The sequence below is a fragment of the Gymnoscopelus microlampas genome, assembly GCF_963454915.1.
Source record: "Gymnoscopelus microlampas genome assembly, chromosome: 19".
In the NCBI taxonomy this organism is placed as follows: Eukaryota; Metazoa; Chordata; class Actinopteri; order Myctophiformes; family Myctophidae; genus Gymnoscopelus; species Gymnoscopelus microlampas.
In genome coordinates this window covers 26,649,824-26,664,447 of record NC_139956.1, presented here as the reverse complement: position 1 = coordinate 26,664,447, position 14,624 = coordinate 26,649,824, and the positions used below count along the sequence as shown (strand labels likewise).

At 41.4% G+C, this 14,624-nt stretch overlaps 1 protein-coding gene across 3 annotated transcripts in view; it reads right to left on the bottom strand.

Annotated features, from left to right (window-relative positions):
* The window catches only part of pacs1 (phosphofurin acidic cluster sorting protein 1), a 95,015-nt gene that overhangs the window by 15,140 nt on the left and 65,251 nt on the right, over positions 1–14,624 (bottom strand). Inside the window, exons 8-12 of one of the 3 annotated variants that reach the window (XM_084042478.1) lie at positions 12,665–12,724; positions 10,032–10,192; positions 8,131–8,224; positions 2,386–2,469; positions 2,026–2,147 (exon numbers count right to left, since the gene is read on the bottom strand). In XM_084042478.1, coding sequence (XP_083898604.1) covers positions 2,026–2,147; positions 2,386–2,469; positions 8,131–8,224; positions 10,032–10,192; positions 12,665–12,724 — 521 coding nt within the window. The remainder of the gene's footprint in view (positions 1–2,025; positions 2,148–2,385; positions 2,470–8,130; positions 8,225–10,031; positions 10,193–12,664; positions 12,725–14,624) is intronic. The other 2 variants (XM_084042479.1, XM_084042480.1) reach the window with 2 other exon arrangements.

Below are 14,624 nucleotides of genomic sequence, written 5' to 3'. Positions count from 1 at the left end.
TGATTGATTGATTGAATACGTTATTAACAGTTTGCAAAGACAAGCACAGGGAAGATCGACAAGCTCACAACAGATCGCAGAACGCACTGTGAGCTTGTAGATCGGCTATCGTCGGTGCGTGGCACGACATGCAACCAAGAATGAAAATAACGTCTCTGAGCCTCATCATTCAGTGTGTCTGCAATAATAAAGCTGCACTACGTGAGACCTTTAAGCAAAAATAGAGATGCTTTATCAATCTAAATCAAATAAGGGGTTGACAACGTATCACATGGATTAAAGCAAAATAAAAATGCGAGTTTGACCACTTCAAATGCTCCAATCTTAAAATAATAACCGAAATAATAACCGGTCTACAAGCTCTCAGAGCTTGTAGATCGTCTATTTTCGCTGCGCAACATGCTTCCATAGAAGACATGCCCGGCTTCTATGGAAGCCAAATGACTGAAATCAGTCATGGCGACTGAGAATTTTAATCCATGTACCGTATCAACATAAGATCAGTCCATCTCCACCTGATTAAAATGCTGTACATTTATCGCAAAGTGACCACCTCCATGCTCCTCAGGGTATTGGTATTAATGTCAAGTATATCGTCTCTTTCGGGTGGAAACCTCTCATGTCCAAAACTGTTACTTTTCAGGATTCTAATTCTTGTGCATCTGTTACTTTTACTGCTTTCGTGTGACGCTGTCAAGTAGGGCGTTAATTTACGAAAAAACACAAAAAGTTAAAATATGGAGTTAAGAGGTTTCTGCCCGACAGCGACAATATATCTCTGCTGTCCAGACGCAACCTGCTAACTCCAAAACGCTCATTGTTCAGGAAATTAAAAAACAAAATATAAGTTTTTCAGGAAATGAAGAAAACCTTATATTTTTTTTAAAACAAAGCAATACAGCCTCATCAAAGTTGGTATAGTGACTTTATATATTGTCAGATACTTGCATGTGTCATTATATTATCACCACTTTACCCAGGAGTTTCATACGAGCAGAAATCCAGCTGAAATGGAGTTTCACAGCTGACAATAGCTCCGAACAGCTGACAATAGCTCCATTCGCTGCTGAGGGAGAGGTTTCAAATGGGTATGAATTCCCAAAAGCTAACAATGGATCTCCAAGCTCACAATGCATCACAATGTGTGAATTAATGCCCTGATGCTTCATGACACTTATTATATAGGCCTACAATAATAAACAGGACTTTAAATATTACAATAGCTTCTGCAAAGAGGGGTTCACAGAGTTGGGAGTTTCAGTAGAACTAGCGCGACAGAAATGCTATGAACTCCTTTCTTCTTGTCACATTGCTCTCCTCATTAAACACTTCATAGATTTTAGAAATATAATTACTTGTTTTCATAACATTAGCGTCAGTGCTAAGTTTGATAAACGGGTACACTGCATAGTTTTAACTCATTCAGTGCCCAGCTTATTTATGGAATTTTGGCTCTGAGTGCCACAGCCAAAATTCATTGTTAAAAAAAAAAGTGCTTAGGAGCCGAGATACAGCCTTTTTCAGTGAGAAGTTAAACAAAGAGTGAATGGAGCAGCAAATCTTCAAATCATCATATGTTGGGTTCTGAACATTTTTTTTTGGGGGCGTCTTAGACGTCCAGTGGCACTCAGGGCTTATATCAATGGACCCCTTAGACGTCCAGTGGTTAACAGACTACGGGGGAAAAAAATCTGCCGTTTAGTTTGTTTACGTGCTGTTCCTCCTCTCACTGCGCAACGCGCTCTGCTCTATGCAGTGAAAAGGCAGCAGGAGAGGAGAGGGGGAGTTGCGTGATGCTGACGGACAGTTTGAGGATCCAATGGAGTTGGGTTTTATCAGAGGTGCTTTTTAATACTTTTCATTGGTTCAAATGTTTTTATTGTTTTTACACAGACGTAAAGGGTGTTCAATAGCGTTGATTTATGAAAAAAAAAAAGAGCTGAAGATGGTTGGTCCTGGACACCGACGATATGTGTAGTAGAGTGTCTGGCTGTGCTTTTTATTTGGCTGGGTGTGTATTATTACCGGGGAGAAGGCACCGTCTGGCTCTCACTCTTGCTGCTCTTCATGGGCGTACGGGGTTTCTCAGCCACCGACACAGTGATGCAGGGGCCCACCTCAGCGAACAGCTCCTGGTCTGTAAGCTCCTACAGCGTCCGTACACACACACACACACACACGAACACACACACATAGTGACAGATTGTTAGTGTCAGCTTGGGGACTCTAGCCAATTTTATTGTATCATCTTCGCACACATTTCTCTCGCTCTCTCTAGCTCTCTTTCTCAGCACAGATGGCAATGTATCCCCCTTGGAGTTACATTAGCACGGGTCCTGACTCACCATAACACACACACACACACACACACACCCACCCACCCACCAGTGTGTCTGTCTCAGACAGGGCTTCTTCTAGGTTGCGGCTGCGGGAGGTCTTCATCTTCTCCAGCGGAGGCTGCTCCCCCTGCTGGGGAGACGAGGCAAAGACATGAGATAAGGGGAAAGTTAATAAATCCTTATCAATCTGAATTAGAAATTAAAAAGCACTTCAGCAATATCTATTGAAGTGATGTTGAACTGCGGTTGAACCTCGAGTTGAATAGTTAAAGCATCTGTCAGAAAACTACAAGTGGACATTTTTCAATCCACTTAAAAGGAGGGGTCATACACTGCAGCCGATTTATTTTTTCAGTTTTCCTTTTTCACCTCTGTAAATATAGCCATTTGTATTTGTTGATGACATGTATTCATGTGTTTATATTCTATGCTCTGTTGATGAATGGAATACATAGGACCACAATGGAAACAAGTCTTTGTGTTATCCTTTCAGCCCAAGTGTTTTGCTGTACCTCCGTGCTGTTAACATTTTTGACTAATAAAAGTATTCAATATCAATATCAGTGAGCTGGGCATGGAGGCAGTATACGTCTGTTATGTGTGTGATCACTAAATAGCATTTTCTTTCCTGACAAAAGGAATGAAACACTAGAGCATCTCTTTTTATAGAAATGCTGCAACATGGCTGTATTCACTATTCATGTTATGAATACAGCTTTATATGAAAGAAGTTCAAAGAACTGAGTGGGTAGAGGGGCCATCTGACAGTCAGAAGGTCACCGGTTTGCCCCCCAGTCTATGTGTCAGTGTCCCTGAGCAAGGACACTAAACCCCCAACTGCTGCCCGGGCTGACACATTAATGTCATCTACTGCTCCTAATAGTTCACTTATTCAATCTGGGAACGCATCTGTGTCATTTTAAGATTTCTTTGGCTATTCAAAAATAGCAGATCTACAAGCTCATAGTGCGGCACCGAGTGCCGCGCTATGAGCTTGTAGATCTGCTAAAAAAAAAATATCATGAACATTTGTGCAAATCTTTGAATGTATATATTTTTAAAGCGAACATTTGTAACTCAAATCTTTGCTTCTGGGGGTCGCTGGAAATATTTTACAAATGTTCGCTCTAAAAATATATATATTCAAAGATTTGCACACATTTTAACGATTTTTCTAAAATAGCAGATCTACAACTTTTGTAGATCTGCTATATTTGAATAGCCAAAGAAATCTAAAATGACAGAGATGCGTTCCCGGATTAAATGGGTAAACCCATTTAGACCTGAGACCGATTCTAAAAACGCCTTCTAAATCCTGAAGTAAAAAAAAAAAAAGGGGTTCCCGTCCTGAATGGGTTAAGATGAGTAAAAAAAGACATTCTGCAGGTACGTATGTGCAAATGTATTGAAGCAAATACCCCAACATAACCTTGCAAAATACATTATTTTTCAGGAAACAGACAAAATAACCTGTGTTCCAATGGAACCTCTGGGTTGGATCCAACTCCAGGACTCCGAGCTGAAAGTATTCTCTCTCTAACTTGTACTTTCTCAACTATATACTGTAGTTGAGAAAGTCCTCCAATAAACATTAAAAAAGAAGAAATCTTCCAAATGGGGTTGACCCTTCATGAGTTTAATGACCAAAATGTGCATCACTGGTTCCTTGGATTTATGTGCTCCCGCTATATTGTACAGGCTATGTGTGCCGTCGGCAGAGTACGTGTTTTTAACAGCTAGTACAGTCAGTGGTAGTAAAGCTGATGGCCCTGCAGGGATAATAAAGACTTCCTACACACTGCACACTACTACACACAGTGCACAATACACTACTACACAATACAAACTCGACAGGTCAGCAGAATTTCCACAAAAATGTTCACATCCTCTACAGCGCCTTATAGAGCCTCGGGGAGACCCGACTAAAATAACTTACCGTTTAAATACCCAACGAACATTCCAATTAAACAGGTTCTATTCCAAAAGGCTACATGATTGTGCCCACACACACACACACACACACACACACACACACACACACACACACACACACACACACACACACACACACACACACACAGGGTGAAACATATTTAACTCTGCATAAGAAATTTGATCAAAATGTGATCTGTATCTGGATAACAAACCAGTACTGCTGCATCTTGCCATTTGCGTTTAAAAAACGTGTATTTATGTGTTCTGGTCTGTATTGTGTCCACATTATTGTGACCGGGTCTCATTTTTCCAGTGCAATATGGAAAGCTCTTAAAGCACACAAGTACAGTATCGGGGTTGGCAGCAAATTAGCCAGCTGTCAGCAAAAACAGCTGAGAAACTTGTAAAAGCCCTATATGGGTTTCCTTTTTCACCTGCACTTATTTCTGTGTCTTTTAACCCATTAAAAAGGCTGTATCTCGCTTCCTAAGCACTTTTTTTTACTTTGAAAAAATAAAAAAATAAAAATCATAATGGCCAGAAATAGATAATAATAATTTGGGCACTCAATGAGTTAAGACTGGGAAAGCATCTGTGCCATTTTAAGATTTCTTTGGCTATTCAAAAATAGCAGAGATACAAAATGTAAAATGTGAAAATGTATAATATGTGTTTTAAAGCGAACATTTTTTATTCAGATCTTTGCCTCTAGAGATTCCTGGCACAAAATACATTATCATTTTGGGGGTCCTTGACATGAAAAAGTTTGATCGGATAGAAAACTTCTGTATGTAATATAATATGTTCAACTACAGTATATCTGAGTAAAGTTAATAATCAGGAACAATCTGATGACGTTGCCATCCTGTGGGCAGGTACTTTTGCCCCGTTAACATCTGACTAATCTCTCAAGACAGATGTGTCAGCAGAATGTGTCAGCACTGCAGTCAGCACCACTGCCCTAAACATGTAGTGTAGGGATAAACACAGAAGCACCCGGGAGGAAGTGGACTAAGAAAGGGGGAGGAGCCAAACCAACTTCCTGTTTCTACATAAAACAGGAGGTGATGCCCCCAGACAAATTCCTCCAAACATTGTTCTTTAATTGCTGATTAGCAGCAAAACAAGTCCCCAGGCACCGCACACCAGGAGGTTAAGAATGAATGAATATTGATGAGTTTGGGGTGTTATTATTATTAAATGTTTTGTAAAGAAGAAATTGGCCTCAACTTGCTGTGTGTGTGTAAATACGACAGGTGGTTTATAATTATGTCCTAATGGGCCGCCATGCAATTCTGTTTTATGTTTGATACAACGTGCACATGACACAACTAGAAAAAGTGCTCCTCAGAGCACAGGTCTCCGCCAGATCAGGTAGGTTATTGTGGCCTCCTGGCGGCACTATAATAGGCCAATGTGAAAAGGGTGCCATTTCTTCTTAGGCCTTTCACGGCAATCGGAAGCTGCATTCATGATTTGAGGCATTTTGTTCCAAAAATTTGTTTTGCAAAAATCGACCTGCTGGTGACGCTATAACAGGCCAATGTGAAAAGGGTGGCATTTCTTTCTCGGCCTAGTGGGAATGTGCGTGCGAAATTTCACAGAAATCACACGCTGCGTTCATGATTTGAGGCATTTTGTTCAAAACGGACCAATCCTGCAAACTTAGGAAGCCAATCTCAGCCAATCAGGATGGAATATGGAAAATCGGACAGATCCGCGTTGATCACATGACTATAGAGATACTGTGTACCGATATGCGTGATTTTTGGACAAAATCGGTAGGAGTACAGTAATATCAAATAATGTGTTTTGAAAAAATCTGCCTCATGGAGGCGCTATAACAGGCCGACAAATTTGGGGCAGAGGTTCTGCTCTGGCACCAGGCCAACAGTGCCGGAGATTAGCTGCTCACAGACAGACCGACACATGGACGGACGGACGGACAGACAGACAGGGTACAAAACATAGCCTCGGCCATGCCTTTTGGCCTGGCGGAGGCAATAATTGCCCGAGGCTCATAAACCAGTGGTTCTCAAACTTTTTCAAGCCAAGGACCCCAAAATTGATAAGTTCACGGACCCCCATCTGAAAATGTTTTGTGCCATGGACCCCCAGAAGAGAAGATTTGTGTAAAAAATTATCTAAATAATTCAAACTTTTCCAAACATCTGCGATATTTTTCAAATAATCAAAAAAATAGCAGATGTACAAGCTGTGAGCTTGTAGATCTGCAATTTTTTAAATAGCCAACATATAAATGGATAAAGTGGTTAAAATGATTGTGATGCTATGTTAACTACTACTTTACCCCCCCCCCCCATTGGACATTGGTTTTCCACTTTGAAAACCAATGTCATAAGATCCCGCATACGCATTGTTAATTCCTTTTGTCAATTATCAACAGTCACGCACTCAAAGGTTTACCATTCGAAATGTGTCGGCTTTACAAGTTCAAGTGTTCAAGTGCTTTACAGAGAGAGAGAGAGAAAGAGAGATGATTCATTGTTATTGCTCGTCTGATTAAAAAGCCAATGTCTCTCAGTAAAAACGATATTACAGCATATAAAACGTTCATTAGGGTTTAAAACGGATGGCGTGCGTTCAGCGACAGCTGTGCTGTCCACGGTACGGGGAGCACAGTGGTAGATCAGCACACAGCACGCAAAACATCTGCAAGTAACCCTAATCATTACAGACATGAACTGTGTCTCTATTTCTCTCCCTTTCTCTCTCTCTACAATTTAGCCCAGTGGTTCTCAAACTCAAGTCAAGGACCCCCAAATGTATATGTATGCACGTGTTGTGAGCTTGTAGAAATGCAGATGCAGGCTTTAACCTTTTGTTTTATGAACTATCCGAGATCATTAGGGTTCTTATGGAAGATTGAATGTATTTTCATCACTAGTTTTACAATTTCAAATACTCTTTAATCCCTAAAATAACTAATGACCAAAAATAGGCTATCTACAAGCTTACAACGTTTCGTGATGTGCTCTGGCAGATCTGACCAACATTCTGAGTGCAATGTGTGCTGCCTGCATTTACGCCTTTTGCATTAACATGCATTTTTCCATATCCAGATAAGATATCCAGACACAGATTACATTTTTAATCTAGTCTAGTTTTCTGCAGGACCCCAGTTTGTAAAAGTGTTATTTTGTCAACCAACAGATATTACCATAAACCATAATATACCCCAACAGAAGTAAAACAAACTTTTCCCCCCTTTTTTCTACCTAATTTCCCCCGTGTGTGTAGTCCCCTGTCAATGCCAACCCTGCGGTCGTTCTTGAGGTGGGTGTGCAAAAAACATATCGTCTTTGTCAGGTGGAAACCTCGTATGTCCAAAACTGTTAACTTTTCAGGATTCAAATAAATAAATAAATAGCAGATCAACAAGCTTGCGGATCTGCTATTTTTGATACTTTTGTGTGACGCTGTAGTATGGTCAAGTACGGCGTCAATTTACAAAAAAAACACACACAAACTTGGAATATGGAGATAAGAGGTTTCTGCCCATTGTCACAGGTGACTCCATGCGTATCGGAGGAGACATACAGTATGTGTCCTCCGATACGCATGGGGCCACCAGTCACTTCTTTTCAACTGACAATGACAGTGTTTCACCGGGAGGGTGTGATGTGTGAGGAGGAGGAACATGTTGTTCATCCCAATTCTTCTCCCTGCTCAACAGGCAGCCTGACTGACCAACCTGTAGGACAGCGATTCCCAACCTTTTAAAATGTGTTTTCATTGAGATACATATAGAGACGTCCGCAGTACGAATGCTTTTCATTGTGTGCTGTGGTGTGTTTTCTCTATGCATTCTAGAGTGGTGTTTCATGTTACTTACAGGGCTGAAGGTGTCTCGACCCAAACTGCCTTTACTGTTCAGGCTGCCGATCTCCGTCTGGGAACTGGACTGGGACATCCCCTCAAAGAAAGGCCTGCAGACACACACACACACACACACACACACACACACACACACACACACACACACACACACACACACACACACACACACACACACACACACACACACACACACACACACACACACACACACACACACACACACACACACACACACACACACACACACACACACGCCTTAGGGTCAATTATTCATCAGTTATTTCAATCACTTAGTTTGACTCCATTTAAAATGAAGCAGAAGTTTCATTTAGATCTGACTGAAATTAAACTAAAGTGTAGACTAAACATCAGAGAAAACCTAACATCAATGACTCACTTTCCCCAGCAGAGGGTGCATTGTAACACCCACTTCCACCTGCAGAGGGGGCATTGTATTGGCAACCAGTACCGTCAGCTTTGTCTATCCAAGAGGTGCCTGACCTTGTCGCTGTGTCCTTTATTGCCTGTGTGTGTGTGTGTGTGTGTGTGTGTGTGTGTGTGTGTACTGTAAGTACAGTATGTAGGCATTTAATGTATGCATGCACAGCCACGTGAATGTATCAGTGCCAGGGATGCTATTAAACCAGTGGACGATATTAAACTACAACAGATTGGCTTGCTGTTAATGATCAATTATGCATCTTGGGAAATGAAAACGCCCCCTGATTTGTCTTCATGCTGGTCACGAGACTGAGGCAGATTCTATCTCACTTGGAAAGGAGGTATATCTGTACCGCTGTATGTTCATCCATATCAGTGCTCAATCCAAAGTTCCTACATTTTCAGTTTTTTGCTTGAATTCTTAATTGGAACTCTCCATTTCCAATTCCCTAGAAAGTTGTGAGAGACGTTATAAGGTCAAACATCTGCTTTAGCAATGTGAAGTTAAGACCTGAAGCCGATTCTACATGTCTCCTAAATCTCAACAGCTTTCTGAAAAACGTATGTTTCTATATCAGTGGTGCTCAATCTTTTTCATGTCAAGGACCCCCAAAATGATATGTTTTTGGCCGCGGACCCCCATCAAAATATTTTGTTCCAGGGACCCCCAGAAGCAAAGATTTGAGTCAAAAATATATATATTCAAAGATTTGCACACATTTTCACGATTTTTTCAAAAATAGCAGATCTACAAGCTCATAGCGCGGCACTCGGTGCCACGCTATGAGCTTGTATATCTGCTATTTTTGAATAGCCCAAAGTGTAAAATAATGCTTTTTAGCTCAAATCTAAAAATGACACAGTTCCAGGTCTTAATGGGTTAACCACATGGGCCGTAGCCTCCCTGTTCTGGGGCTAACATTTGGCGAAGATAACCGATCCTACAAGATGCAATGTGACACATTTTGAGCTTGTCCAAGCTATTTTGTGTAGAGGGAAAACAGGAAGGTGCCTAGTACTGCGCCCTGGGGGCCTCCTGTCATGTAGGGCAGATGATTAGCTTAATGGTTTCTCACTCAACAGTAAACAAACCAACATACAGTATAAGTATATACAGGGTATCTGCACATTTCTCAAGTTACAATTTAATTACTTTTAAGACCTTTTCAATAATGGCCAAATGATCAAATATTACGCAGTGCGAGGCGATGTGAGCTTGGATTTCGGCTATTTTCATAATGTTTATCTGTGGAACCGAGTCAAACTATATGTAAGGCCTACAATTCCAAGTGCTTGTCAGGGTGGGGGGTCCACAGTTCAACTATGATTTTGGGCGGTTGCGGCCTGAAAAGTTTGGGAACCCTTATGTAGAGTTTAAGTGTTTGAAGTGTACCTCAGTTTGGGTGTGGGTGTTTGGAGCGTACCTCAGTTTGGGTTTGGGTGTTTGGAGCGTACCTCAGTTTGGGTTTGGGTGTGCTGAGGATGCTGTCGGTCTCCTCCATCTCAGGGCCGCTGTCGCTGGGGTTGTACATCTCCAGACTGTCGTACAGCTCGTCCAGGTCCTCCTCCACCTCCTGGATCTGTTCCCTGGACACGTGCTCCAGACCGAAGCCCACCTGATAGACCACACACGCACACCCGCACACACACGCACACACACGCACACACACACAGTACAACATCCTTGTTAGAGTTATACTAATTATGAACGTTATAGTAGTTAAGAAGTAGTACATGCTGTTGCATAGAAGCAAATACAAATAAAAAAGTATATATACTAGGCCTGTCCCCGACTAAGGATTTGTATAGTCGAATCTGATTGGCGATTAATTGCCAATAGTTGACTGGCAGTCGACTAATGCAACAACACCCCAAAAAAAAAAAAGAATTTCGACTGCATGATTCGACTGAGATTGGCAGTCGAATCAGTCTGATTCCACTGCAAATCTCTCAGTCAAATCATGCAAAAAATATGTTATGCAATAGAGGAACATTCCATTTGGGCTGTAGGGGTGCTTAGCGTCTGATTTATACTTGCTTGGTTTCTCCAAATAAATCATGATGTATATCCTATTTTTGGCAAACTATTAGTTAATTAATATAACAAACTAGGCCAATCTCTCAGCCGATTAATTAAAAAAAAGAAAATGTTTAAATTAAAAAACTTTTTTTTTTTCATAATTCGACTGAGTCATTGGCAGTCGACTCAGACACCCCTCGACTGATTAGTCGACTATTCGAATAATCGAGGTCAGCTTGTATATCTTCTATTTTTGAATAGCCACAGTATACAATCATTGTTAAAGTGGTTACAGAGATGCGTCCTCGGTCTTCTTGGGTTTAAGTGTTGTCAGAACGCCAACAGATTGGTACAGTAGCCGTGTTGCCGTAAAAACACCTACAACTCTACCATGGAAAATGACTTTAGGGGAACTTTCAGAGTTTTCTTTCAGATTACAAGTCTATAGGGGAACCTGTGAGGGATCTTCGAGGAACCCCTTCAGAAAGGCTTTGTGTAACCTGATGGGTTTTGAGGAAAAGTGAGTAGAAGTTCTCTGTTTTGCTGCCAGGGAACCTGACTACCACCAGCTTTCTAATAATAATGATAATATAGTCCACACTCCTTTGTGGCATTTGTCACTGTATATTTGCATATACAGTGAAATGAGGTATCTGCATTTAACCCATCCTAAATACAATTTACAATTTGTATAGGCATTTAGCAGACACTCTTAATCCAGGGAAGATTTACAGTAGACATGGTAAACACAAGGTAAGACATGCATAGAGACAGTGTAGTGCCTCAGTAATCTAGGATCTAGGTTCTAGGTAAACAAAGAACCTATCATCAGTCTAACCCAGGGGTCTTCAACGTTTTAAGGCCAAGGACCCCCTAGCTGAGACAGAGATGAAGCAGGGACCCCCTACTCTATATTGTATAAAATTGTGTTTCAGATTAAAGTTTTTTTTTTACTTAGTCTGCTATTTTTCCCCTCTACACCTATACCTCTTTGCCAAAAATAGCCGATCTACAATCTCTCAACGCCTCGCAGCGCGAGGCGTTGAGAGCTTGTAGATCTGCTATTTTTGGCTAATGTTCCCCTCAGAAAAGGAATTCTAGGGTTCAAGTGGTTAATGTAAAAAAACGAAGTCCTTACTAAGTCCACACAAAGATTTGGCGGACCCCCTATAGTAGCGCTGAGGACCCCCTAGGGGTCCCGGACCCCCTGTTGAAGACCCCTGATCTAAACATTGTAGTATTTTAAAATATATATACATGTACATCGAAACTATACACACTATAGGATGCTAGGTCAACAAAAGAACCTGGCATCTGTCTACATAACACGCTATCTAAATGACATTTTAACCTTTGCATAAGGTGGAGTCTGAAGAGGTGAGTCGTCAGATTACGACGGAAAAGTGCGAGTCTGCAGTTCTGACTGCAATGGGGAGTTTTTTCCACAGCGTGGGAGCCAGGAGGGAGAAGAGTCTGGGACGTGTGGAGCGTTGTCCCGGATGATTTAGATAAGGTTCTGACAGCTTCCCTAACTAACTAAGTAACAGGAGCAGTGGGCGCTACGGGGGCAGCACCTCGGGGAGCAGTTAGAGGTTGAGTGTCTTGCTCAGGGACACCTCGACACAGTGCTGAGGTCTGTGATGGAAGAAGTACTCAAATTCTTTACTTAAAGTATCAATGCCCTATTGTAGAAATAGTCTGTTACAAGTACAAGTTCGGTATTCAAGTTCGTTTTCAAAATTGACTTGAGTAAAAGTACAAAAGTGTTGGTATCAAAATATACTTTAAGTACCAAAAGTAAAGTACTCTTTATGCAGAACGTCGCTAGATTTTTTTTGCCAGCAAGGAACCCTGGTGCCATTGAACACGTTGAAATGAACAACGTTTTTGTGAAGTACTGTAAGTACACATTCTACACCTTGCTCAGAGGAGCGTAGACAGAAAGACGTGTGAAGGGAAACGTCACAAGGTTAGGGGTGTGTGTGTGTGTGTGAGAGAGAGAGAGTGAGAGTGGGAGTGGGAGCGAGAGAGCAAGAGAGAGAGGGAGAGGTGAGAAAGTGGTGCCTACCTCATCAGACACTTTGAACCTTTTCAGCAAGGCGACAAACTTCTGCTTGATGTTGGGTTGCTGAAGGGGTAGAACAGGATAGAATAACTTAATAGACAGCATGAGAAACTCTGGGAATATATCGTTGCTGTCGGGCAGAAACCTCTTATGTCCATATTTTTACTTTTTGTGTTTTTCTTGGTAAATTAACACCCTACTTGATCACACTACAGCGTCACACAAAAGCATCAAAAGCAGCAGATCCGCAAGCTCAAAACGCGGCGCGAAGCGACGCGTTTCGAGCTTGTAGATCTGCTACTTTTGATGCTTTTGAATTTGAATCCTGAAAAGTAGCAATTTTGGACATATGAGGTTTCCACCCGACAGAGACGATATAATTGTGAGTGCGGGCGTGAAAGGTAGAAAGAACAGAGAGAGAGAAACGAGAAGGAGAAAGGTGACCAGAAAGGAGAGAAAGAGAGACACAGAGAGAGAGAGAGAAGAACGCAATGCAGACACAGAAAGGAGGCAGAGAGAGTGAAACAAGACATGGAGAAAAGACACACCAAAGACGTCATTAACTGTCACACTGCCCAGCGACCTGAGAGAGGAGTAGTTAACCCAATAAGACCTGCGATACGATTGTACAAATGTCTTCTAAATCCTGACAGTTTTCTGAAAAACGTATGTTTTTATATCAGTGGTGCTCAAACTTCTTCATGTCAGGGACCACCAAAATGATATGTATTTGGCCACCAACCCAAATCTCAAAAAATATTTAGTTCCAGGGACCCCCAGAAGCAAAGATTTGAGTTACAAATGTTCGCTTTAAAAATATATATATTCAAAGATGTTCACAAATGTTCACGATTTAAAACATTTTTGCAGATCTACAAGCTCATAACGCGGCACTCTGTGCCACGCTATGGCCGCACTATGAGCTTGTATATCTGCTATTTTGAAAAGCCAAAGTATAAAACAACGGTTATAGCTATAAATCCAAAATGACACAGATGCGTTCCCGGAATGAATGGCTTAATAAGTACAACGTCAGGAAGCCGCGGCCCCGTATTGACCTGTCAATATGATGGACTTCATCTGCTGGTTCCATTATCTACAACAAGATCCTATGATATTACCTTGCCTTGTGCGAGATGGAGTGTGTGTGTACCGAATACCGATAAAGAACTCTCCTTTTTTTCCCTCTCTCTACACCAAATCTCTTTAAAAAAAGAGCTATTTTCGATGAACGTTGGCCCCCAGAATAAGGACGCTGGAGTTTATGCGGTTAAACTATGCATAATGTAGGAGGAAAACCTGGCTTCAGATGTCAAAGAGAGAAAGGTTAGGGTGGGCGGGAGGGGAGTCGAGATTGCGTCAATATCTATGACAGATGTTCCGGGGATCTGGTGTGTGCTATTTATGGACGCTTCCTTGGCCCACTTCAGTCACAACACACACAACCGGAAGAGAATGGCAAACTTCTGGGCATTCAAAGCACTGAATTAACCCATTAAGACCGGGAAAGCATCTGTCGTTTTAGATTTTTAACCACATCAACCATCTATCTTATACTTATGGCTATTAAAAAATAGCAGATATACAAGCTCATAGTGCGGCACCGAGTGCCGCGCTATGAGCTTGTAGATCTGCTATTTTTGAAAAACTCTTGAAAATGTGTGCAAATCTTTGAATATATTATATTTTTAAAGCGAACATTTGTGACTCAAATCTTTGCTTCTGGGGATTCTACAAATGTCTTCTAAACCCTAACAATATTTTGAAAAAAATTGCTAGAATCAGTGATTCTCAAACCTTTTCATGTCAAGGACCACCCACAATTATATGCATTTGTCCGCGGACCCCCATCTCAAAATATGTTGTTCCAGGGAGCCCCACCCACAGAAGCAAAGATTTTAGATAAAAATGTTTGCTTAAAAAAAACAAAAAAAACATGATTTTTCAAAAATAGCAGATCTAC